This window comes from Lissotriton helveticus, chromosome 2_2, assembly GCF_964261635.1.
Source record: "Lissotriton helveticus chromosome 2_2, aLisHel1.1, whole genome shotgun sequence".
NCBI lineage: Eukaryota > Metazoa > Chordata > Amphibia > Caudata > Salamandridae > Lissotriton > Lissotriton helveticus.
The window spans coordinates 254,015,345-254,042,942 of NC_136060.1; the positions used below are offsets into that span (position 1 = coordinate 254,015,345).

Below are 27,598 nucleotides of genomic sequence, written 5' to 3' on the forward strand. Positions count from 1 at the left end.
TCCGTCTTCCACGCACCTTCAAAGCTCTTAATATAAAATCTATATGATGGTTAAGTGTGTACCGTTATGTAAAAAAAAAGAAAAAATCATTTTAGCCCTAAACCAAAGAAAAGAGGTATACCAGTGGCAAGATGGCTTTTGAGCCATAGAGTAATTTGTTCCCACATGTAGAGTGAAAATCTGAACTATGTGTTTATCGAACAGCACCAGGTCCTCTTATGTGCCAAAAAAAGAAAAAATATGTTTGAGGCATATGAGCTGCAGATTGTACACTCAGCATTAGATCGCCACCTGGTGGCTCCATCCTTAGATTGTTTTTCGCCATGGTGGGAAATGATGGAGTTAGTGGCAGTAAAGAAAAAAGATGTCCATGCGTGTGCATCTAAGTAAGATAAAACTGGAACAGATACAGGTCCCGGGGAGGCCGGGGAAGCTCTACATGCCAAGAACAGATGCATACTGGTTAGTAGCATTTTCCGTTCGAGGCATATGAGCTGCAGATTGTACACTTAGCATCGATTGTGTAGCAGTGTCTCCCCTAGCGGTGGTCACCTGTATCTGTTGCAGTGGTTTGAAAGAGAGTTTTAAGGACAGCCTGGCCTACCGCAGCTTGCTGCTTGGCTTGCACATCAACACAGTAGTGTTTAGTGAAGGTGTGTGTTGTAGACCATGTTGCTGCTTTGCTAATGTCCTCTAGGAAGATGTTTCCTAAGAAAGCCATAGAGGCTCCTAGTTTGCGTATTGAGTGCGCTCTAGGAGGAACTGTTAATGTGCGCTTTGCTTTTTGAAAGCATATTTGTATACATTTTACAATCCACCTTGCAATCCCACCTTTAGAGAAGGTGTTGCCTTTATGAGATGGAGAGAAAGACACAAACAGTTGTTTTGTATTTCTAAAAGACTTAGTCCTATCTATATAGTAGAGAAGGGCTCTTTTAACATCTAATGTTTGTAGAGCCCTTTCTGCCACAGAGTCTGGGTTTTGAAAAAACACAGGTAACTCTATGGATTGGTTTAAATGAAAAGGAGTAATGACTTTTGGAAGGAATTTTGGATTAGTTCTTAAGACCACTTTGTTACGATGTAGTTGTTAAAATGGTTCTTGTATTGTAAATGCTTGTATTTCACTCTTCTCAGAGAGGTAATGGCAATAAGGAAAGCTGTTTTCCACGTGAGGAATTGCAGTTCACATTTTTGTAAAGGCTCAAAAGTGGGTCCTCTGAGTCTTGTAAGAACAATGTTTAGGTTCCATACTGGAGAAGGTGGCAACCTGGGAGGGATAATTCTTTTTAATCCTTCCATAAATGCTTCAATTGCAGGCACTCTGAAAAGGGACAGATGTTGTCTATTTTGTAAATATGCTGCAAATGCTGCAAGGTGCAGACATATGGATGAGTATGCCAAATTACACCTTTGTAAATGTAAAAGGTAACAAATGATATTCTGGGTGGAAGCATTCAGGGGATCAATTTGGTTATTGTGGCAATAAATGGCAAATCTTTTCCATTAAGCAGCATAACAAGCTCTGGTAGTAGGTCTCCTGGCCTCTTTAATAATGTTCATACAGTCTGGTGGTATGTTAAGATACCCAAACTCTAAGACCTCAGGAGCCAAATCACCAAATTAAGTTGTTTTGGGTCTGGATCTTGGATGTCTCCATGGTTCTGCGTTAGCAGGGATGGAGTCAGTTGTAGCTTTTGGTGTGGAACTAGAGATAGTTCTAGTAGTGTGGTGAACCACGGTTGACGTGCCGATGTGGGAGCTACTAGGATTAGTTTGAGATACTGTTGTCTGAGCTTGCGTACTACTAATGGTATCAGTGGTAGTGGCGGAAAAGCGTACACAAATCTGCCTGACCAGTTCATCCATATAGCATTGCCCTTGGACAGCGGGTGTGGAAACCTGGTGGCGAAGGTTGGGCATTTTGCGTTTTCGTGTGTGGCGAACAGATCTATGTCTGGATGACCCCACTTGTGAAAGAATGGTTGAAGAACCTGCAGATTTAGTTCCCATTCGTGAATTTGTTGTGTCTGCCGACTCAACAGATCTGCTATCTGATTGTGAACTTCTGGAAGGTGGTCTGCCAACAGATATATGTTTTGTGGAATGGCCCATCTCCAAATTTTCTGTGCGAGCTGGGACAGTTGTAGAGAGTGTGTGTCCCCCCCTGTTTTTGTATATAATAAATGGCTGCCATGTTGTCCGTCCGGATCAAGACATCTTTGTTTTGTACTAGTACTTGGAAAGTTTTGAGTGCTAAGAATATTGCTAGCAGCTCTAGATGGTTGATATGGAACAATTTTTGTTGACTGTTCCATGGTCCTTGAGTTGTATGATGTAGGAGATGGGCTCCCCATCCTGTGAGAGATGCGTCTGCTGGGGGCACTATTTGTGGAACAGGTTCGAGGAACGGCCGCCCCTTTGTCAAGTTTTTGGTGTTCCACCACTGCAGAGAGCGATGTGTGCGGCTGTCTACCAAAACCAGGTCTGTTAGTTGACCTTGAGCCTGAGTCCACTGTTGTGCTAGACATTCCTGTAATGGACGCATCTGGAGTCTTGCATATGGTACTATGAAGATACAAGATGCCATCATGCCTATTAGTCTCATGAACACTCTGGCTTGCAGAGCTTGTTGTTGTTGAAAGGTTGTGACTAAGGCTTGAATGCTCTGTATCCTTGCTGGACTGGGATACTCTAGAGCCGTAGACGTGTTTATTGTAGCCCCTAGATACTGATGTATGTGAGAGGGCTGCAGGTGCGACTTGGTGTAGTTGATTGTGAACCCTAAGTCGTGCAATGTTTGAATTGTTTGATGTGTTCGTTGAACACATTGATTGGCTGACTTGGCTTTTATGAGCCAATCGTCCAGATATGGGAAGACATGTATCTGTTGTCTCCTGAGATGTGCTGCTACTACTGCTAGGCACTTTGTGAATACTCGTGGTGATGTTGTCACCCTGAATGGAAGGACTTTGAGCTGATAATGTTGTCCTTCTAGTACAAACCTTAGATACTTTCTGTGAGCAGGATGTATAGGAATGTGAAAATATGCGGTCTTCAGGTCTAGTGTGGTGAGGAAATCGCCTTGTTGCAGCAGTGGGAGCACTTGTTGTAAAGTGATCATATGAAAATGATCTGATTGTATGTAATGATTGAGGGGCCTGAGGTCGAGAATTGGTCTTAGTGTCCCATCCTTTTTGGGAATTAGAAAATACAGCGAATAAACCCCTGTTCCCTGTTCTTGTAAAGGAACTATTTGTATTGCGTCCTTTTGTAGAAGTGACAGAACCTCTTGTTTGAGCAGAGTAAGGTGTTCTGTAGACATTGGACGTTGCCTGGGTGGTATGTGTGGAGGGGTTGCTGTAAGTTCTAGGCAGTAGCCATACTGGATAATCTGTCTTACCCACTTGTTTGTTGTGATGGAGTTCCAGACAGGCAGGAATTGCGTTAATCTGCCCCCCACAGGAGTGGAATGCTGTTGGGGGAGCAGAGGGAAGTCATTGTTTTGTGGTGGAAGAGGTTCGATTACTGTTGTTACCCCGACTTCTTCCTTTGTTGTTTTTCCCTCTATATCCTCCTCTAAAATATCCCTTGTTAGAGGATGTTTGTGTGTTGGATTTGAAGGACGTTGTATTGTGTGTTTGGAGCCCCCTCTGTAGAAGGAGCGACAAAAGGAACCTCTAGTTTGTGTGGACTGTAAAGCTCCCATAGATTTGGCAGTGTCTGTATCCTTCTTCATTTTTTCCAAGTGATGTGTCTACTTCTGGTCCAAATAATTGGTTCTGATTAAATGGTTGGTTTAAAATGGTAGTTTGTACTTCCTGTTTAAACCCTGAAATGCGTAGCCACGCATGTCTTCGAAGTATGACACTAGTATTTACAGCTCTAGATGCAGTAGCTGCTACATCTAGTGCGCACTTGATTGAGGCATTAGAAATAAGCTTGCCTTCTTGTATAAGATCATTTGCCTGTGTTTTATATTGGTCAGGTAGATGTTCCAGCAGTTTCTCCAACTGATCATAATGAGCCCTATCATATCGGGAAAGGAGGGCTTGTGTATTAGCTATTCGCCATATGTTGGTAGCTTGCGCAGCTATTCTTTTGCCTGAGGCATCTATGACCTTGGATTCTTTATCCGGTGGGGGTGCCTTGCCTGAAGTTTGTGAGTTTGCTCTCTTCCTAGCATTTGACACAACTAGTGAATCTAATGGTAGTTGTCCTTTAATGTAGGTTGGATCTGCAGGTGCAGGCCTATATTTTTCTCAATTCTAGGGTTTAAAATCCTAGTACGTACAGGGTCTTTAAACATTTCTGGAGCATGTTTAATGACCCCCTTGATCATAGGGAGAATTTGCACAGAATTTGCACAGATCTTTGGGATTGTTCAAAAATCTTCCTCTGCCTCATCAGAACGCATAGTGACTCCGTGGTAAATGGCATCTCTGTTTAGTAGGTGCCCAAAGCCAATGTTATCCTCTGGGGGGAGAAGGTTTTGATGGGTATGACTGTGGGTCAGGAATATCTGGTGTATCCTGTGGGTTTGGGTACTCCCAGTCTGTATCATCTATAGGGAATGGGAATGGCTCATCTGTGTCTATCCCTCTTCCTAAACTATACTCATCAACATTTTGAGGTGAGTGTGAGGATAAAGGAGGAGAATGTGAAAGAGACATTTGTGGTGAATTGTTAAGAGGAGAAGGAGATGAAGGAGTAGGAAGTATATGTGAAGAAGGGTGCATAGGGGATGTGGCAGAGTCCTTCTTCTTGGCAGGAACTACAGGTGTGGGTGTTTCATCTGCCTTCCTTTTCTTGTGTGGTGTAGTGGTCACATGACCTGTTTTTGGGTCAATGTAGATCTTCTTTTGCAGAGGATCTGGCTGAAAAAGTTCTTCTTCTTGTGGAACCTTTGTCGGTGCCGTTTTTTTCGGTACCGGACGAGATTGCTGCTTGTCTTTAGCCTTAGGAGTTGTTAGTGTCCTTTGGCGTAGCTTTTGGTACCGAAGAGGTTGTTTTCGGTGTTGTAGGCTGTTTCGAGGGCTTTGGAGTGGAAGCTAGTCTCGTCGGCTTTGAGGCGTCGGACGCTGGCTTCGTACCCTTGTCTTTAGAAGTCGACGGTTTCGGAGCCGAGACTTCTTTCGGTTTTGGTACCGATGGAGCTGGTGGGATCGGCACGTGCGGCTTGCTCGGTACCGAGCTACCGGAGGGCTTAGTTATTTTCTCCGGAGACGGGCTCGATGGCGGGGCTGTCGAAGGGGTTTTTCGGTCGCGACTGGGCACCGGAGGCGGAATGTTGACCTTTGCCTTCGGTCTGGGTGCAGTGTGTGGTGCAGGGGCAGTAGTACTCACGCGCTGACCCGATGGAATGGAGTCATCTGAGTCGTCTGCCTCTGATACGATTTGGAGATCATCGGAATCTTCTTCAGGAATGAGCGGAACCTCCTCGTCAAAGAAATCCACCGCTTCCGCAGCTGATCTCTGCATGTTGTGTCGACGGGCCCTCCGATCTCTGATGGTTTTCTTGGATCGAAAGGACGCGCAGGCTGTACAGCTGGATTCGTCGTGTTCTGGCGATAAACAGAGATTGCAGAGCTCGTGGTGGTCATTGCGTGGAAACTTTGCTGCACACTTGGGGCATCTTTTGAATAGCGTCCTTTCCATGAGGTGTAGGCCTCATGGCGTGGATAGGCCCAACGACCCGCGTCGACGACCGGAATCGAGCTGATGGAGTCGAGACGATGTTAGTCGTATCGAAATTAGTTTGGAAAGTTTTAGGAAGTGTTTTGCGCTTCGAAGTGCTGGAAAAGTGTCTTTCTAGCCGGAGCGGAAAACTTGCATCCAAACCCAGTGGCGGAAAAAAACAATTTAAGGATGGAGCCGATGCCCATGCGCACTATGGTCCAAGGGAGGAGTCACCTATCTCGTGACAACAAAGACTTCTTCCAAGACGACAACAACATGCAATCATCCGAGCCCAACACGAGGTGGCGATCTAATGCTAAGTGTACAACTCTGCAGCTCTACATGCCAAGAACGGATGCATACTGGTAAGTAGCATTTTCCTTTTTATATGAAAAGCTTGTCCCATAGGTTAGGGTTATACATATACTAAAAAGATCCAAAGAAAAATCCAATTATGAGTGACCATTTCTGTACTAGATAAAGTGCAATATATATGGAAATTCCAGCATTCTGTCGAACTAGGTTTGTTAGGCCTGCGCACTTTCTGGATTATAATTGAAGTAGGTGTAGTTAATCAAGTAGGTCGGTCAATCTGACACAAATGTCCCCCATTGTGCACTTTAGAATTGTTTACTGTGAGCTTGCAGTTCAAATCTTCTCATTTATATTGATTTATACTATTTAAATTATTTATTGATGTATTCTCAGTATCGTTCTTGGGTCTAATATATAGAGAGATAGCATAACTAAATAGAGGAGGTCCAGGTTACGTCTTGAGTGTCTAAAGATGTATATCAAATGTATATGTGCGTAAGGCAAAATCAGCACTAGGTAATGAGAAAACACATTGATGTTTCTTTCTGGAGACAGTGCGTCACATAAGGTACATATCCATTCTCTGATTTCTTTTAAATCAGTGTTTGCGTTTAATACCATCAACAACACTTTCACCCAAAGGTAACCGGAAAGCTACTTTATACAAGGAGGGACGAACAACAATGCATATGCTTGACCACATTATGTGGTCAGGCATATGCATTGTTGTTCGTCCCTCCTTGTATAAAGTAGCTTTCCGATTACCTTTGGGTCATATCTTATCGTTCATTTGTAAATAAATGCATGCTTTCATGGTTCATTTAGTGTTGCTCTTAATATCATCCTTCAGATAATGTAGTGTTGTATGTTGTAGTAAGATGCTGGATATACCATCGTGTTGTTGATGGTATTAAACGCAAACACTGATTTAAAAGAAATCAGAGAATGGATATGTACATTAAGTGACGCACTGTCTCCAGAAAGAAACATCAATGTGTGTTCTCGTTACCTAGTGCTCTTAAAATGGCACAGCACCATCAACATTAATTTTGGCATGTTGGTTGTATTCAGTAGTTACTTATTCAATAGTTACTTGTGATATGTGCATCATAGTGTTGGCGTCTTTGTGAGAGTATTTGGACAGTATGGAAGAAATGCCATACTATTGTTCATATTGTAAGAAAAAATAAATACCTTAGATTTTCACATACAGGATTAAAAAACTTTTTTTAGATTTCATTATCAAACAATTTGCCGTATAAGTGAAGTTGTGTACAGAGAAATGTTGTATACACGAGGCTCTCAGGAGTGATTTTAACATTGCAAGTCTTCATAAAAATGTTTTATGTAAATGGAGATTTTGAACGCCTGCCTTGTTGGGAGGAGCCACAGACTGAAATAAGTTAGGGTCCCGTTTTCCATGAAAAATGGGTGGAAAAACGAGTGCAATTTCTTTGCATGTGTTCCAGGTCTTGCAAAATGGCTAAACAGCCTGATCGTAGCCCTTGTTGGATGGGATCTGGTAGACGCCCTAAATTAGATACCTCCTGGATGAAATCTAGATTAACACTGAAACTGTATACCGTTAAGGGGCCTGATTCCGATCTGGGATGGAAAGCACTCCGACTGAGCCGGATCCGGAGTGTTTTCCGACTGGACCGGACTCCTGCAGTCCTACTGAGCAAGTACGATGCGGCCGCATGCTGCCGGACTCGGTTCGGTCAGACTCCCATAGAAGTCGATGGGAGCCAGTCGTACTATGCGTACATGGGCTCCCATTGACTGAATGGGTACGTCTCACACAAGGGTGCCCCCTACAGTGGGTACGCGTCGGTGCCATCCGCACCGTACATGCTTGTGTTCGGGAGACCCTTGGGTCTCCCCCTGTGTCCGAGTCGTAAGCCTTTGGATGACAGGGGGTCCGACGCGGACACCCAAAGGCAGCTGCCCGGGTGTTTTGCGAGCCGGAAATTTCGGCTCAATCGGTCTGTCTGACACGTGCATCGTACTGGCTCGGTTGGAATTCGCCTCCATTGCCCGGCAGGTTTGCTTACAGACGAGGCGTACTGAGCTGTTTGGACCCGGAAACGATTCGGTCAGCAATTTTGCGTTTCTCGCATTGTACTTGCTCGCTCGTACAGCTCTACGAGTCTGGCGGAGAACACTCGTACGGCTCGTACTTTTTACGGCTTGATCGCATTCGGGGACCTTCCGAGCGAGATCGGAATCGCCCCCTAAGTAATTAAAGAACTGTTACATGATCATTTGTGTATGGAGCCACTTTATTGACGAGGGGTATGTTGTATTTTGTTTAACTCTCCTACATTGTCTCTAACCTATTTTGAGTGATAGGGTTCAGCCCAAGGACCTCCGTCCACACCTCGTACATAGAAGCTACTAATAATACAGAGTAGCGCTTATTCTATAGATATACAGCTGAAAAACCTGCAGCGTTTTTCTATTCCTTTCATTTTAGAAGCTAGCAAGTGCGAGACTGAGAAGAAAGTCCATTTCAAGCACTTCAGACAATGTTAAGGACCATAGAATGTGTTGACCTCTTCACTCAAATCTTAATGTACTGCTTTGCATGGCACCAAAATAGTGTTGTGCAGGTCAGCATATAGAATAACAAACAAATCGGAGACTCATAAATATTGTCTTCTGTGCTCCTGTATAGGTACTTTGAATAATAACCTGCAAGATCTGTGGCATGTCCATGAAAATAGGTGGGCTGAACAGCCACTCACTACAATTTTGGCCTGAATAACCTGTACACAAACTAGCTAATAGATAAGAGTCCTGCTTGTTAGTAACTCATGATTTGTCCTCAATAAAACATAATGCAAAGAAGCAAAGGTTTTTATTTATTTTAAACTATCTATTTGACACGCTTTACGTATGGTCCCCGCTACATAAAACTGAATAAATAAATGATAAATAAAAAAAAATGGATGCATGCTTTTCTATGTGTGTTGTGTGACTAATGCTAAATGCCCTTTTGAGAAGTAATATTTTCTTCTTTTATTCGCTGTCTCTTTGGCCCTTCCACAAATCATTGCAGTAAGGCAGTTCAGCCTTTGAGTAGAGAAGCATATGCAGATTAAGAATGTCTCCTGTAAAGGATGGCATATACTCCATAAAGTACTCATTAGTGATTTTCTGTTCATTTTATATTCCGTCCCACATGATTGTTATACTAAGCCATATACTCGCAACTTCCATCTTGAGTTGAAGGTGTGGCCAGGTATTCTCCTCTTTGGATAGATGCATGCACGGAAAAACGAGTGCAATTTCTTTGCATGTGTTCCAGGTCTTGCAAAATGGCTAAACAGCCTGATCGTAGCCCTTGTTGGATGGGATCTGGTAGACGCCCTAAATTAGATACCTCATGGATGAAATCTAGATTAACACTGAAACTGTATACCGTTAAGGGGCCGATGCCGATCTGGGTTGGAAAGCACTCCGAATGAGCCGGATTCGGAGTGTTTTCCGACCGGACCGGACTCCTGCAGTCCTACTGAGCAAGTACGATGTGGCCGCATGCTGCCGGACTCGGTTCGGTCAGACTCCCATAGAAGTCATTGGGAGCCAGTCGTACTATGCGTACATGGGCTCCCATTGACTGAATGGGTACGTCTCACACAAGGGCACCCCCTACAGTGGGTACGCGCAGAGCCTTGGGTCTCCCCCTGTGTCCGAATCGTAAGGCTTTGGGTGACAGGGGGTCCGACGCGGACCCCCAAAGGCAGCTTCCCGGGTGTTTTGCGAGCCGGAAACTTCGGCTTAATCCGTCTGTCCGACACGTGCATCGTACTGGCTCGTCGGAATTCGCCTCAATTGCACGGCAAGTTTGCAAGTATATAGGAGATCGGGTGGGCGTGGTCTAGCCGAGCAGCGAAATGGCCGCTGCTTGAGAGGGCTCCGCCGGCTGGGCCAATATCCGTGAACAATCTGCTTAATACTGAGAGTGTGACTGCTGAAACTCACCTGCAACAGAGACTCCGTCTAATGGGGCACCAACTGTGCCGAGTCTGGAGGCCGGGACAGGCGCCATTCAAAAGCTACGAGATATTTGGCCCGCACCCCGGCCGGAGTGCGCACGCTGCGTGCCCGGGGCGCTTTGGTGTGTATGTTGACACGCAACAGTGGGGATACCCCAATGAGCAGAGAGATCCAGCCTGCCCTCCTTCCGGACTGGCTATAAAGTATTGAGTACGGTGGCTGCTCCATGACTGTGGTGCTGGCCGCGAGCCCTACAGACACATCATTCAGATGGTGAGAGGCGTGGAGAGCTTTTGCGAGTGACTCCATCTCTGCCGACTGGGCCGTGCTGCATATGAGAATCCTCTCGCCGGCAGGGATTGTGATCGGAACGACTGGGGCGGAACAGAGGAGCTCCAGCTTCCGCATTGTGCAATGACTGTAAGTGTTGGCTGGATCCCCGGCCCGGAAGCGTGTGTGGGTCCCATGACGTCGGGTGACTCAGCTGTGGACTTGCATAGGGGGCCCACACCACACAGGCAACGAGAGGGCTGATGTGCCGCTGAGGCACTCCAGGGCTCCGCAGTTGCGACGGCGTTGCTGGCACTAGGACCTTTATGTACATAGTGCACCAACCACACTGGAGCAATAACCCCCCCCTGACCCCCCCCCTCAAAAAGGTTTTAGCACCCCCAACGTCCCGAGGTGGTCTCCTGGGTTTCCAATCCCTGATAGCCCGCCCTTCGAAGCTGCTGCTGGCTCTGCTGCCGTACGCCCTGCTACCACAGAATCTCATTGCTGGACCCCGCGCTAGGTGAGGCTGGTGTGTGCGTCACGACTGAGCAGCAGGGATTCCAGCGAGCGCAAGAGGCCTTCCCCCGAAAACTGGTAACATGCACTAATAAAGCTATGGAGAAGACAGGTACCAGACAGCCCAAGCTTCCCTTTTAAAATACGAGGCGCACCAGAACTACAGACTCAGAGCCTGAACCGGAAAATGTGCAGGGATTGGGGGGCGACGGGAGGCAGCGATGACATGCGTTCCATACTCCAGGACGTAGGTTCCAGCCTTAAAACTATAGACAATAAAATTGACAAACTCACTGACCTTCTCGATCAACTGAAAAAACAATTGGACACGCACGAGCTCCGACTTGACCAACTTGAAACTGGGTTTCAGATGTGCATGAGGTCCACTCTGAATCCCGCGAACAATTACTAAACATGGAGAGGGTCCTGGAAGTTATTAAGCCCATGAATGAGGACTTGGAGGCCAGATCCCCCCCAATAACGTGCGCATTACCAGAATTCCCGCGACAACAGCCATGGGCAAAACGCAGGACTTTGTCGAAAAGCTTCTTCGCAACATTTTTGCGGATTTCCTCTAATAGTGGAGAGAGCCCATAGATCTCTGGCCCGTAAGCCTCCTGTAGGTGGCACGCCACGGCCTACCCAAGCCCGCATTTTATACTACAGGGTTAGAGACGCCATCTTGCGGGCAGCCAGAGAAATGGGCCAGATCACACATCAAGGAAACCAAATCTCCATTTTCACGGACTTTACTCTTGCGGTGTAATCGGCTAGGCAGGAGTTTGTCCCAGTCAAACGTCTCCTCCAACAGGCCGATATCACATATGCCCTTCTTTATCCGGCCAAGCTCAGAGTCACTCATGATGGAAAACAGCACTTCTTTACTGATGTGAAATACGCTTTAAAGTTTGCAAAACACGCTGCGGGAACCAATCGACATGCGAAATCCACAAGTCCCACTGATGGAACACTGAGCAAAAATGATTAACATGTGCCCACTCACCTTTGCACTCCGTTCAGTACACTGCAGGGAGGTGGTTATGGAAAAATAGATGCATCATTGCCATTGTTTAAATACATTGACCGTTGCTGTTTCACAGGATTATATACCCCCGGACGGCGGGTCAGATTGATGTATTTCTGTTAATCTAAGTCACACTCTCGTGGAGACCCCCAGCCACCAGGTCTCTAACTAGGGTGTTAGCCGGCGCCACCTCACCCCAAGGGAGATCTCCCAAGTTTACTCAGTTGTTACATGCCTTTTTTGGGGGTTTTGAAGGGGGGGGAAGGTGGGATACTAGTACTCAACCTAGTTGGGGGGTTGGACTGGGTGGGGGGGTGGCAGGAGAGGGGGCGCAACACAGCAATGCAAAGCATATGTTTTGTCGATAGGGGGGAATATGATATACACCATACCCACCCCAATGATGTAAAATGACTGCCCTGAAGCTTCTAACTTGGAACATCAGAGGTCTGGATGACCACAGGAAGGTTAATACAGGCATACTTGACACGCCATAAGATGGATTGCTGCTTACTGCAAGAGACGCACCTCTTAGATGTGTCAAGCATTAAATTATGACATGGCCACTGGAACAAGACGTACTCCACAGGTTACTCCAATTATTCATGTGGAGTCGCTATACTGATGCGCAGAGGACTGAATTGGACAGCAACGCACACTCACATTGACACAAAGAGCAGGTTTATTGTTCTTAAAGGCTTTCTCTGTGAAACTGAGTTGGTTCTAGCGGCCGTATACGGGCCAAACATCGATTACTTCCGCAGGATCTGGGCAATCATAGCCTGCTTAAAATGTGACACAGTCATGTAGGGGGGTGATTTTAACGCCGTCCTAAATGACTCCATGGATAGACCCGAGCGTCCTGTAGCTTGCATCCCAGGGCGAGCGCTGTACTAAACGCACTGATCCACACTAATGATCTCGTAGATATATGGAGACACCGACACCCGGATAGACTAGAGGGACCCTGCATTATCACGCAGCACAGTGCATGATCTCGGCTGGATTTCTGGGTGTGGTCCCACGACATTGGGGTGTGGACCTCGGAGGTATCTCTTCTTCCCAGAACTTTCTCAGACCATGCCCCATACTTACTACAGCTGGAGCTCCCCAGGGCACAGAGCACCCATTTTCGTGGAGGCTCACCAGCGAGGCCCTGCTAGGCCAAGTGTTTCGCGAAGAGATTTGGCAGGATATTAGTAATTACTTCTGCGAAAATTAAGGCTTAGTTGTAACAGTGGGTGCGCTCTGGGAGGCGTTCAAAGTGGTCATACGGGGCTGTTGTATGTCGAAACAGGCAGGAGTTTTGAAATAGATTAGACAGAGACTCTGCGTGCTGGAACGTCAACTCAAGGAGAACAAGGAGAGACTACCCCTTCCTGATGCAGGGATACACTTGGCTACAGCCAACAAATGAACAGTTTGAGACATCTTTCAGGACCAAGGCTCCACAATCTGTTGCCAAATAGAAGGTGATGATGACTTTTAGGAGAATACAAAAAATGGTAGAGCCTGTCATAGCTGCACAGGTTTTTATTGGGCTTTGGTGCATAATGCCCTCTTAGATTTAGCTTCTCATGTAACAAAGGCAAATTATTTCAGTGCCAGTGAATAATTTAGAGAGTTAGAAATCTGCAAAGAGTAGTGTATAAACTAAACATTATTTCTGTTTAACTGCTGCTGTTATTTGTACCTATTGGCCTTATGCAATATTGCTTTGGTCACAGCAGTTAAGTTCATTGCAAGGAAATATAGTGTAGTAACATAGCACTTCAGCTAAGAAGCGTGTTAAATGTTTGACTTATGCCATTGTTCTTAACCTTCATTCGCCTTTTATGAAAATGATATTGTACTTTAGAAACACATTAAACATATTTGTTGCTCAACAGCTATGCTAAGAATGTCAGAGGATCATGTTCTTCCAGAGCTCAATAAGGTAAAGCTTGCTGATGAATACTTTGTGAACATTATGTTCCTTGTATTTCTATAGCTGTTTGTGTGTTCCTTTTGAATGTTTCACACTAAATTTCAATTGCCCTGCTATTGCCAGATGTTTCTATTTTCCTTTTGTGAGAACGCAGACCACAGCCCACCTCTGCCTTCTGTATGATAGTTTACTTTTTCACAAAATGTGGTCTCATAGCCATGTTAATAATTTGTATTGAGGCAGAGGGGTATAGTGTCCCTATATATTATTCATTCTCGTATATCACCATTTTACACTCCTGGACTACCTCTTCATGAGTTTAAGGCAAACATTTCTTGCCAGGAGAAAAGTTACACACCACCTTTTAGCTATTTGGTGTTGGATAGAAGTGATCCTAGGCATAAATTGTATGTAGCTGCTAACGCTCCCCCTATAAGCTTTCTTTACATTCATCCTCTATTCAGTAGCACCTTATCAAAGCTATTGTGTTCTCAACGTTCCACACTTCTCTAATGTTCTTGTGTCTTAGAATTCAATGGTAATCCTGCATCCTAACGTAACGTTCAGAGGTGGGCAAGGTTTGGACAAAATTGGGTTCTTGGTGGCTACCTTTTTGTTTGTGGACTGTGCGTCCAGGTGAGAAACAGGGGGTGTGATGTAGCAGGATGACAATAATGTCATTTAATGTGAAAAGCTGATGACTGGTTGCAAAACAAAGATCTGCCTAAAACGTGAAGGCTAATATTACACAGATGACTAATCCACTAAAATGCGTTGTTCATGTTTTCAGATCATAACCTGTATATGAATTGGAAAGTTAACTTTTATACTAATGACTCCTCTTCTCAAATGGTGGTATAGTCGTAACAACTAAAATGTTATGTTGGATAGAAAATGCTTAAATATCCTTATTAGTAGATGTGTGTATTGTCCCTCACTTAGAAATATCTGTCAAATGAAGCTTTGACTTACCTGACGAGCAATACGCTTTATGTATATTAACTTACCCATGTGTTCTAGTAGTCCTTTCCGATCTAAGGCGATAGGCCAATTCAAGGGCACATATTCTCCTTATTCAGTTCTTTAGTCCTTACGTGAATGATTCAATTACTGTTGGGTAAGCTGATTGCCTATTTCTGGCTATCACACATATTCATCCTCATCCCTGTTTTGATAAAACTGTTAATAATGCTATATTATCCATATTGGTTCTAAGATGCAGGGTTTGAGCTTTAGAGCAGTGGTTCTGTACCTTTTGACTTCTGTGGACTCTCGCGTAATCATTATTGGAATGCTGGGACCCTCATTGAATCATTAGAGTCCAGGAATCCCTACTACTTCATTATTGGGATCCAAGGACTCCTGCCTAAGCAATTTCTATGATTTGAACTGCAAAACAGTACACAAAACTACAGAAATAAGCATTCATCAAACAAATACAAAAATTACATGTTATTTAAATCACAATTATAAAAAAATAAATATTAAAATTTTAATGGGTAGGTTGGAGATTTTCTAAATTCAGTTGAGGCCACCCATCGTCCATGCTGCATTCTGTTTGGTGCACTTGCACTGCTCCCACAAATCAATTTAAGGCTACCAACTTAATTTTTAGCCTCCAATTTCAAATTCCCTCATATTTACAGAATATTTTAAAACAATTTAATTTTACGTTTTGTTTCTTCATTTATATATAGTTTATTAATCTTTTGATAATATTTAATTTTCTAAGTAGCCGCTGAACCGCTGAGTAGGCATTGCGGATGTCTCTGGGTCCGCAGGCCTCTGGGCCACAGATTAAGAACCACTTCATCAAAGTACTGTCTGTATGAAATAGAAGGTGGTTGTACTTTGTTTAAAAATGCCTCCCCTAAATACATGTTTTCCTGATTGTAGGGAAACCTTCCTCATTCGTATTTGTGTCCAAATCGTCTTAGAGCTGAGCCTCTTATATTTTCACTGTTTTACTTGGCCAGTACTTTAGTTTAAGATTTTTAATTTGAGGTTTTAAAAAAAAATGTAAGGGCTTTTCCAACCTTGGTCTGATATAGAGAGAGCACCTGAGTCCTGCCTTTACTCCAACTGCTGCACTGCCTTTTTTTTCTGAAAATTGTTTTTATTGAGCATTTTCAACGTCACATAGACAAAACCACTTACAATAAAGTATTGTGCATTGTCCCACGCTCCTGATGAAGCCATTGTACAATTCCAGTTGCTTTACCGCCTGGGCCTTAAACCTGTACATTGACATATGGTGTAGAGCTCACTTCTACAATATTGTGCATATCAATTCAAGAAAACTCCCTCACCCCCCCTCCCAATCCCACCCTAACCTAACCGCCTCTGTCATCCGTGACCTGCACTGCCTTTTGCCTCCAAAATTATGAGTGCCTGATTCACCTCAAAGCTCAGTTTCTGGTCACCAGCTAAGTCTTGCAAACCTTGAGTAGCAGCATAGTGGAGTATCTGTTAACAATGCACATCAATAATTGCTTGCAGTAATTGCACACCACCAGGGATGTGGCCCAAAGTTCACCCCTGCTGGGCTGTAATATGTTTGTAGTTCTTCTTTATCAGCATACTAACACACAGCTTAGAAAAGACAAAAATGGAGCATTCAATCCTGCACAATAAAACTTTGGGTACTTGGTTACCTGTAGACAATTGAAATGATAACTATTTTTCAAGTAACAGGACCTTTTCTCTTGATAGATGACTCAGAAAGACATTACCTTTGTAGCTGATTTCCTGACTGAACACTTCAATGAGGTAAGATCGAATTTCCAAAGTCTAGTTTTACACAGCCTATATTTGACATTAGTCGTTTTATTTATCTATCCGAATTAAGTAATTCATTTATAAATTAATAGTTCTCATATTTAGGATGGGTAATACTAATAGAAAAGGCTGTATTACCCACAATCTATGGCTTACTGTTTTGAATTTTACATTTAAACAAGTATTATCCAGTACTTGGGAAACTGTAGTAATCACCCTAGACACATTTGCTTGGAATTATGGATCTACATATAATTCTGCTTTTTGCTGCACAAACCAACTATGAAGGTAAAAAAGTAATTCACATTTTGGGACAATTTTAAGTGTGACTGGATGCATCTTGCAGCCCACATAGAAGTAGTGGCTGATTTTCTTGCCAACAAAAAGCTCTTTCACAGCCTCAGACTTTGGCATTGAGAACTTAAAGTAGGGTTGTGATATGACAAGTGCTGTGCATCTTTTTCATTTGGGTGTATAGTGCTTTCCTAAAATTCAGTTCTTTAATTGTGTTCTTACGTGACAGTGTCACCTGTGCTCAGTTGTGTTTCTTTGGAGCTATTCAACTTTGAATATTTTTTTGAGTTATTATCAAAGGCTTCTTTAATGGTCCACTGTCACAAGTGCAAACTTCCTTAATCTGATTGTTTTAATCTTGGGAAGTAAAGTGGCCAGGCTTGCTGGAAGATACTGCCAGCCTTTAAAAGAAACAATAAGGACATATTATTTTTATATATATCTATATTGAGTGGAAACTAAAGTGATATTAAGCATTCTGTGTGTGGTTTTTTTTTCCCAGGCACCTGATCTTTATGATCAGAAAGGAAAATATTTCAACGTTGAAAGAGTTGGTCAGGTGAGGTTTATATTTTTTTTTGTGTTGGTTACTGCATTAATCCTCATGACTGAAAAGGAACTGTAGTGCTAATATTGCCATTTGCTAAGGGATGTAATCTCACTTGCTGATCCCATCATGTTGGATTCTGATAGGTGTTCCCACTGTAGTATGTTAAAACTAGAACAAACTCCTAAAGATGCTACATCAATGCCTTCATTCCGATGTGGTTAATTCAAAATGGTTGCTGATCACAAAACACTATTCTTTAGATTCCACAGTGCATAGGTAAAGCAGAAGTGTTATCGTTTGGCACACTCATACCTCCTCTACTGCACGTTTCTTTGTTCCTCATACATTTGTTAAATCTTTTCAGGCTCTGGACAAAAGATATTAGAATAGCAAACCCTTTCTCTATATTTGTGTACCTGGTTGGATGTTGATGTAAAACGATTAGTTCTTTAAAATCATATACATCATATAATCTGCATATAGAGGTGTTATCCTAGGTTAAAGTGCCAATAGTTTATTTAAATACTGTCTAACCCTAAATACTCAAAGGGCCAAACAGTAATTTACCAGCACGTGGACTGCCTGGGGTATATGTGCCATTTAACTTAACTAGTTTATATCTCTCTCCGATGACTCTTCTTCTCCTTGCAGTGGGCCATTTTCTTCAATCATGATTGATCACTCTCTGATTCAACATTTACTTAGCTTGTTGGTGGAAACTGTATTTAGTTAGACAATTGTTAGTTACCAAATGTAAGTTGACAATACCCAGCTGCAGTCGACTACTTGGGCAAGAGGCCATAATCCAGTGGCAGACTGCATGTTGCTTAATCAAGAGTGAGTGAATGTAAAGTCTGTGCTTAAATGCAGAAATAACTGATATCCTCCAGATATGCAATTGTACTAATTTCATTCCCATTTTTTAGCAGCGCTTTAAACACACTTTAAACAAGTTATCGTCTATTGATCCGAGCACTAGCTTATTAAATGGTGGCAGTCGGAAATTCCTTCATTTTTGTTTATACATTTTAGATGAACTTTCTCTGATGACCCATAATGATGAATGTCTCCTGCCAAGTATAGCATTCAAACTTGGTACTTGACACCTGTTATTTGAGTAAAATCATAGTCGCTAAGCATATCGGGGGCCGCCATCCTTTTCTGTAATAAGAGATACATATGTTCATCGGAAATCATCCTTAAATATTAATTTTCTTAGTGGTGTAAAAGGGTCCACATCAGAGAAGATTACATTATTAGCCACCCCATGCAAGATTGTCAGCAGCAATGTAAAAACATTTTATCAGTTTGGAATGCCTCTAAAAGGGTAATATATATCAACCATAGCTGCAGTGCACTTAACACCAAGGTAATAATAGTTGTAATAATTCTACCCATCACTGCATGATTTATCACTCAAATATAAGCATTAAATATATTTCAGAAACGCAACCACTTTTCTCTAAACATAAGCTAATGAGTTCTGAAAATGCATACATTTTCATCTCAAATACACACTTATCTAAAAGAGATGTCTAGCTGCAGATTCCTTACCTTAGAATTATCCCCAGGCGCCAGACTGGATCCAGAAATCTTCCTACAGCAGTACCTCTGGGCGTCGGTAGAGGGCGCCAAGCGACTCTGTAATGACCCCATCCGCAGGAGTCCAAATAAGCCCTCCCCTGATGTGCTGACGTCAGTTTCTTCTTTTCCACTTTGATCCGGAAGGAAGTACTGCTGGCCCTTTTTGGCCTCTTTCGACACTGTCTATGACACAGTGTGCATTTTTCTGGATATCTTCGAGGTCCTAGGGTCTGCAATGTCGAGCCCTCATCCTGCTAGCATGTGGTGTCTAGGTGGCCTCTGTGACTGCTCGTGTCTTCAGCCATCGGTGTTGTAGGAGAGCTGCATAATGCTAGTGGCGACACAGTGGTCAGTCACAATCTTCTTTCTCCAAGATCCAGTCGAGGGCCAACCACCGAAGTCCTTAGTCCTTGATGTCGCCTGGTAAGTGTAGTGACACAATAGGACACACCTGGACCCTGCACTCCCAAGAGGCAAATGCACTACTGCACCTTTAAGCAACAAACGTTAAACAGCACTCCTAAAAGATGAGGAGATAAAACAAAACCCAGCCTCTCTTAAGACGAATTCAGGTGCATTTAAAGTGACACACACGTTTATTAATTCAATATTTTAGAAAGGAAGGCAACATATATCAGTAAATGCAGACTCCCTATTATCACATAATTCAAGTGCAAAACCAAAATAAAATGCAGCATATCAACATGTAGCAAAGATCAAAGAAACTTAGAAATTATGTACCTAAAGTAAGGAACACCTCACCGATCGATCATGCAGCATCCTTGCCAACTCAAGTTGGAGAAGCCCTTCGACAGCCCAGGAAGGAGTTCGATCAGGACCCAAGTTCCGTCAGTTTCACAGCAGTACATCTACTCTGTGGTGAGGTTCTACCAGCCTCCCGAAGATCTCCAGCTTTAATACCTTTACTCAACTTGAGGCGAAGAAACCTCGCCCCCTTCTGAGAGATTGGTAAGGGATCGGCTGATCCTTTAAACAATTTTCTCTCTTGTAGCCCTGAAGAAGTCATGTGGGATACTCCCCACGACGAAACACGTGTTGGCTGGGCATTTTTCGTGTGAAATTAAAGAAGAACAGAACATCCAATGACTGATTATTGAAAAAGCAACAGGAATTGATTCTACTGTGTTGTGTGCTACATATATTGTGACAAATGATTTAAGATATAATACCAGATACATATCTTCTGGACACCAGCGTGTGTATAGGACAAGCATTGTATGTTCTAAGAGTAAATAATCAATTGCGGCTCTCTTCTGTTATATAGCTTTTCTTGCCCCTCGCACATCTAATAATAATTCTGCTAAAGCAACTGATGTATGATTAATATTTTTCCCCATCAAACATGCTAATTCACTAACGGCCCTAGAATTATAAATGGTTATACCTGGGATTCCTACTATTGAAGCAGCTAAAGTAATATAATCAGACTTGATAATAAATGAATTTCTGAATCACAGTGTTCACTGAGTTGAGCAGCTTCTCTGGTATTCCGAACATGTGATGATGGAACTAATGGGAACATCATTAGGCCTAATCTAGTAAAGGCACACTGTCGACCTGTGATATTTGCTGGAATATATGTATATGTAACATTACCACATGAGAATAACCATCCTACAGGCAATTTGACATGCCTGAAATGACAGGCAGCAGATACTAAATTTTTACACATCATGTGGTTTTGCACATTTTTGCATGTCCTTTCCTTTTTATTTCTGCATAGAGTTTGTTGTTCCCACATCATTCGCAATTCACTTCCTTCAAGCCGTATTTGTGCACATTTACCAATGGTAATGGGGTCACAAATCAAGTTATAGCAAATGTCGCCCTCAGAGATGTTGAACGTTCCCACTTGTGTCCGATTTTTCCAATCATCATCAGTAGTTTCTGGACAAAATCGGCAAAACTCATTAGGTGACAAGTGAGTTTTCACATCATGTTCCTCCACTGCCTAGTCTGCATTTGTGACATTGAATGTCTGCAACAGCACATCAACAAGGGTTGGTATAGCTACGAGGCACGTGGAAATAATATCCATGTTGCTTTTCATATTTGTCATGCCAAAGTATGTCCTGTTGAGGACTGTCTTTGCAAGATAGGATAGCATTGTCAGGCCGAGTCAGCAGTGCCATTGATTTGCCTGGTCGGCTGGCCACTTCGGAGTAAGGGGCACCCAGTCCCTGCCGGCCCCACTCGAACACGACCAAACACACTCCAGCGAGTGCAAGCAGAGCATAGATACGCCATGCTGTGATCTAAAAGAACAGAGAACAAACAGGTATTATTCCATCTCCCAAGTAACATTTATCAGCAGGTACATGTTCTAATTTTTCCTGCCCTGACTTCATGATTAACAGGACGTTGTCCTTTCCTGGTGCAATAACCTCTGCCTGTTCGGGGGGACCATTTGGAGATTCTACCCACACTTTGGCTCCTGGATTCTTGTCAGTAGAGCTAAACCCTCCTTCCCCACGCGTGGTGAGAAGGGATGGGGCAGTCCCCTTCTTGACTATCCCTCCGTATACTAACATGATCACTATTTGAGCAACTCTGTCTCCAGAATGTATTATCAAACTAGCGTCTTCACTATTAAGTAGGATGAACTTGATTTCACCTTGCTAGTCTGCATCAATGACCCCTTGCAGCACTTGAATGCCCTTAGGAGCCAAACCAGATAGATTACGACAAAGTGCTCTGGGGGAATCTGGATTCCCACTCCTGTCTCAATGAGTGCTATATCCCTTGGTTTGAGTCTGTACAGTTTTAAAGCATGCAGATCAAGACCTGCAGACTCCGGTGTTGCCCGGTACGGAGCCAAAGCTCCAGGAGCTGTCTCCCAGTAGAGAATGGTATTGGTGGCTACATGAGGCTGAATTTGCATGGCTGGGGTTAGCATTCGCATCAAAGGGGTTTCTGCATTTGCTAAGGGTCTATTATTCAGTATTTGCAGTGCTTCATTTAAATGATCTCGCAATTTTTCAATGACCCATCAGACAACTTTCTCAATTGATCTTTCAACAATCCATTCATACGCTCAATCAGACCTGCAGCCTCTGGGTAATCCGGACTATGAAAGACCCACTCAATGTTGTGTTGTACATAATAATCCTGGACAAATTGCCTTTGAAATGAGACCCATTGTCACTTTGAATCTGTAATGGAATTCCATAATACAAAATCAGCAAGTCTAACGTTTTCAATGTGTTCAACCGAGTAGCACGTTTACATGGAAATGCTATCTAATTTCTAGAGTATGTGTTACAGCTGTGCACACATATTGACATCCTCAACTAGTTGGCAGGGGCCCAATGTAATCAATCTGCCAGATCTGTGCTGGTAATTTTCCTCTGCCAACTGGCCTCTCACTATCTGTGGGACTGGTCTATGTCTGGCATGTTGGCAAACAGGACATTGTAAGATCGCAGTTTTAATCCGATTTAGGGGAATATGTATCCCTATATTCTGTAGTAGGGGATCTCTGTATATAGTCATAATCTAGTGAATAGTCCCGCCCATGTGCGTGGATCCCGGAGCAATTAAAAATAATCTCTTAAGCTGTCTTCAATGCAGTCCTGCATAGACACTTAAGAGAAAATTCAAGACAATAATGCAGCCTGTACCTACAAGGCTACACTGTCCAGTACTTCAACTAGAAATGCCAAGGATATTACACCAATAACACATTCAACACAATCTGTCAAATTTCACCCATAGAGAAACTTTCCTCCCCTCACCAAATCCTTGGAATGATAGAGAGGAAGGGATGGACAGACAAGCCTCCATAGGCTGCCATTATGTGTCTGGAAAAAGGATACCGTGCCTTTAAGGAACTCTCTAGAGACCCTCGGTATCCCAGCATGCACAGCTCACTCCTTTTACTTTCAGTTCTTTTTGAAGGTGCATAAAGCAAGGCCTGTAGCATGCATCACAGTACCATTTTCTCCACCGGGGAGGAGGGCGGGCGCTTATGACTATAACAGAGATACCCCTACCACAGAACTGGAGTTACAGGTAAGAAACTACTTCTTCTGTAGTAGGGGATCTCTGTGTATAGTCATAATCTAGTGAATAGAATGGCAAGCCCATCCAAAAAACAACCCGGCGGTGGAGAAAAATAGACAACACCACTATTATGCGAACAGATTTCGCAGCGAAGCCTGTTCGACCTGAGCATCTGCTCTGGCATCAGAGTCCAGACAGTAATGCTTAGCAAAGGTGTGGACCGACTTCCAAGTGGCCGCCCTGCAGATCTCTGCAATGGGAACATTTCGAAGCAAAGCTGTTGTAGCTGCTTTGCCCCTGCTAGAATGAGCCTTAGGCTTACCCCCTAAGGTCGTATTCGCTTTCTGATAACAAAGCTGGATACATGACACAATCCACCTAGACATGGACTGCTTCGAAGTAGCCAGACCAGTCCTAACTGACCCATAGTTGACAAACAATTGGTCGGATCTACGAATATCCTTGGTCTTATCCAGATAGAATTTCAATACCCTCCTGACATCCAGGGAATGAAGAGACCGTTCCGCTGGAGTGGAAGGATTCTGGAAAAATGTTGGTAATGTTATAGTCTGATTAACATGAAAATCGGAAATCACCTTGGGAAGGAACTTAGGGTGAGTACGCATAACAACCTTAGCAGCATGAAACACAGTATAAGGTTCCTTGCAACACAATGCCTGAATTTCACTCACCCTGCGGGCCGATGTAATGGCCACGAGGAACGCCGCCTTCCAAGACAGGTGCTGCAGTGAAGCCTTGTGAATAGGCTCGAAAGGTTCTTTCATCAGCCTGAACACCACCACATTCAGTTCCCACGAATGCCCAAAAACTTCACACTTTGGAAGGGTCCTTGTAATTTGGTGGGATTTATCTCCCATTCTTTGCTCTGAAAATGCTCCACAATCCTTTCCAGCTGAATCTGCACCTGCTCTTGTGTCTCTCCCTGTATCATCACGTCATCAATGTAATGGCATAGCTGTACCCCTGGAATAACTGGCACCTCATCGAAGTGCTCCGCCACCAGCCAGTGACAGATGGTAGGACTGTGCAAGCACCCTTGAAGCAAATTTCTGAACGTGAGTTGTCTGCCATTTCATGAGAATGAGAATTGCTCCTGTCATTCAGGGGCTATTGGTATAGAAAAGAAAGCATTGGCAATATCAATAGTCGCATACCAAGTCCCAGGATGCTTCTGTATTCTCTCAATTAAAGTAACAGTATCTGGGACAGCGGCAGTCAAAGGAGGTGTGTGCTTGTTCAATTTGCGATAATAAACTGTCATGCGCTAAGTATTGTCACTTTTGCGCACAGGCCACACTGGGTTATTCCAGGCGGTAGTGATTCTAGTCACCACTCCTGCCTCTATCAAGTCCTGTATGGTTGCACTGATCTTCTCATGCCCCCCTGGAATTCGGTACTGTTTCAAATTAATCACCTTAGTTGCCTGGGGCACCTTCACGGGAGGAATCTTCAAGTAATCCACTCTTCTGGGACCAACTGAAATGTACCTTTTTTTATCCAAATTGATAGTACCCATCCTCCAAATACAGAGTCATTCCCTTCAAGATATCAATTCCAATAATATATTATATTATGTAGGTCTCTCACGAAACATGCGGGAGAAATCAATACTCTACTAGCGGAGGAACAACCAGAGATCCTGTTCCTCACAGAAACTTGGCTGCATAAGGAGATGTAATAAAAGTGCTGGCACCTAGCTATCATATTTTAAGATCAGACAGAGGAGGAATTGCCATTATTTTGAAAAATCACTTGAGGGGACATGTTGAGACGGGAACTATTTTAGACTGAGAAAGTATGTCATTTTCAATTTGTTTACAGCAACTTGTTCCCTTTCAGGTACCCTGGTCAACCATCCCCCGGGCCCTTGTGGTGACTTTATAAAAACACTAATAGATTCCACCACCAGATTAGCATGTAAAACACCTAACTTTGTTCTATTAGGCGATCTGAATCTACATGTAGAGAACACCCTCAAGGGGGATGCAGAAGACCTACTACGTAGTCTCCAGGCCTTTCAGCTAATACAAATCTTGGCTAGCCACACACATGAAAAGGGTCATATTTTGGACCCATTTTTTTCAAATGACAAACAGCTCCACAGTGAAAGCCCAATCTCAATGCCATGATCTGACCATTTCCTAATTCCGATGATCTGAAATCCCTCATTTCAAAGAGTGGGGACATAAAGGTACAAATCGTGGGTTTGCCCCTGGGCAAAATTATCGACAGAGGCTTGGTCCAAGATGCTGGCGAGATCCAGACCAGTGGAAGAAACCAATACAATTATAGCCTCTGATAACTACCACCATTGGATCAAATCCTCATTGGATGTTACGATCCCACATAAATGGATCATGGGAAAATTTAAGGAAAAACATACTCCATCGTACTCACCTAAATTAAGAGAATTAAAACAAAACTGTAAGAATTTAGAGAGAGCATGGATAAAAGATCACAATGCAAAAAAAAAGACATATAGAGAGGCCATAAAAATGTATCAATCCGAAATAAACAAAGCCCAAGCCTTATACTACGAAGAAAAAATAATCGCAGCAGCAAATGCACAAATCACAAAAAAACTGACCACATACTGCGCACCGGACCCCCCCACGAACCGCAGAAGTACAATGCGATGAACTTGCAGAGTTTTTTAATAATTTTTTTATATATTTATAATACATTCCCTCAAAGTAGAAGTATTGATAAGCGGGAGCAGAATACAGACCTCGTGAGCAGTAGCACGCCCAGCCTGGTAGCCTTTCCAGGTTTGGGCATGACCACACTATCACAACTCTTTGCCCAGGTTAAATCAAGCTCCCACCTTGATCCGGCACCCCTTCAAAAACTCCGTAAGGTAGAAGGAACTGTGCTCCCGGTCTTGTTGGAGGTTTTAAATTCTTCGTTAGCGAGTGGACAGGTACCGCTGACATGGAAACAAGCCATGATAAAGGCACTCCTGAAAAATCCTACCCACGGCCCAGAGGTGTGGAGCATTATTGACCGGTTTCTTTACTTACGGTGACCAGTAAAATACTGGAAAAATATGGAAATAAACTCTTCTCTGAGCACTTGAAGAACCACTCTCTTCTGCATCCCGCCCAGACAGGCTTCCGCTCAAACCGTGGGAGAGAAACAACTTTGTTAGCAGTTGTGGAGGAATACAGAAAGATTCTTGATCAAGGAGGGACAGTGGCGGTCATCCTATTTGACCTGAGCTCTGCATTTGACAATGCCAATTATAATATTCTGATTGACAGGCTCAGAGTGATCGGAGTCTTGGGTAAGGCTCTGTCTTGGATTACATCATTCCTGAAGGATGGAACTGTCCAGGTGTTCGAGTGGGGAGTGTACTTCAAAATGTTTACAGCTCTCGTGTGGAGTCCCTCAGGGCTCGTCATTGAGTCCCACTCTTTTTAATATATACCTTAAATCACTGACCGAATTAGTCCTACCTTATGGGATTCAAATTGTCACCTACGTGGATGATACGCAATTGGTAGTAGCCCTAAAGCACCCTATAAAGTCACGGATCAATATTGAAGCATGTACGGAAGCGGTGGCCTTGTGGATGGATCAGTCTTGTCTCAAACTCAATGGAGACAAGACGGAGCTAATTATTTTAAGTAACCACCCGGGGTGGCTATAGAGTCAGCAGGAATAAGCTGGCCCAAATGCCTTGGTCCTCCACCAAGTCCCAAAGAGCAGATAAAAAGTTTAGGATATGGTTAGATCAAGCTCTTAACTTCAACCGCCAAGCAATTAAGCTAGCCTCCACATGCTTTGGAATTATCAGAATGTTAAGGAAAATCCTCACACTGCTCCCAGTCCAGGCTAGAAGAGTGATAGTACAGGCATTGGTACTCTCAAGGCTGGACTATGGGAACACCCTTTACTTGGGCACTACAAAAGCCACTATAAAGAAAATACAGGTGGTACAAAACTGTGCAGCTAGGCTTCTCTCGCCTGTGCCCCAAGGTGAGTCAGTGAAGCCTGTGCTAAAAACTTCACTGGCTGCCAACTACAGAGCGGATCAAGTTCAAAGTTTTGTGTATAGCTCATAAAACACTTTGTGGAACTGGTCCCAAGATAAATCAATCTCTGGTGGCCTTTTACCAACCCACAAGACGCCTCTGGTCTGCAGATCAATTTTTGTCAGTGGTCCCAAAAATTAAGAGTACGATCTGGGGGCCGCATGTTCTCCTATAATGCAGCTAAGCTCTGGAACGCCCTCCCGTTTCCTTACATTCCACCCCACACCACCTTACCTTTCATAGACAGTTGAAGACTTAGCTGTTTAAAATCTTGCCATAATCAGCCTCCCTTCCGACTTTTCTTGTCACTGATAGCGCGGGGAGGCATAAGGGTAGCCAGGAGCTCTACAAATACTTAATAATAATAATAATATATTCAGAGAGGGGTACAATCAATACAGTGTACTCTATTTTTGGAATTCTCCCTATTTTCATTTGGACCTTTGTCTGAACTGCTGGTGTCTCTTTTCCGCCTAAGCCTGTGATTGTGAAATACTGTCCTTTAAACTTTCTGGGATTTCCATAGATCAAAGTGGCCTCCGATCCGGTATCTACTAGGGCTCGGGCCCTCTGAACAT

At 43.5% G+C, this 27,598-nt stretch overlaps 1 protein-coding gene across 1 annotated transcript in view; it reads left to right on the top strand.

Moving 5' to 3' along the window:
• The window catches only part of ANAPC4 (anaphase promoting complex subunit 4), a 355,563-nt gene that overhangs the window by 148,917 nt on the left and 179,048 nt on the right, over positions 1 to 27,598 (top strand). The window contains exons 17-19 of the mRNA XM_078678375.1: positions 13,699 to 13,745; positions 16,449 to 16,505; positions 17,311 to 17,367. Coding sequence (XP_078534501.1) covers positions 13,699 to 13,745; positions 16,449 to 16,505; positions 17,311 to 17,367 — 161 coding nt within the window. The remainder of the gene's footprint in view (positions 1 to 13,698; positions 13,746 to 16,448; positions 16,506 to 17,310; positions 17,368 to 27,598) is intronic.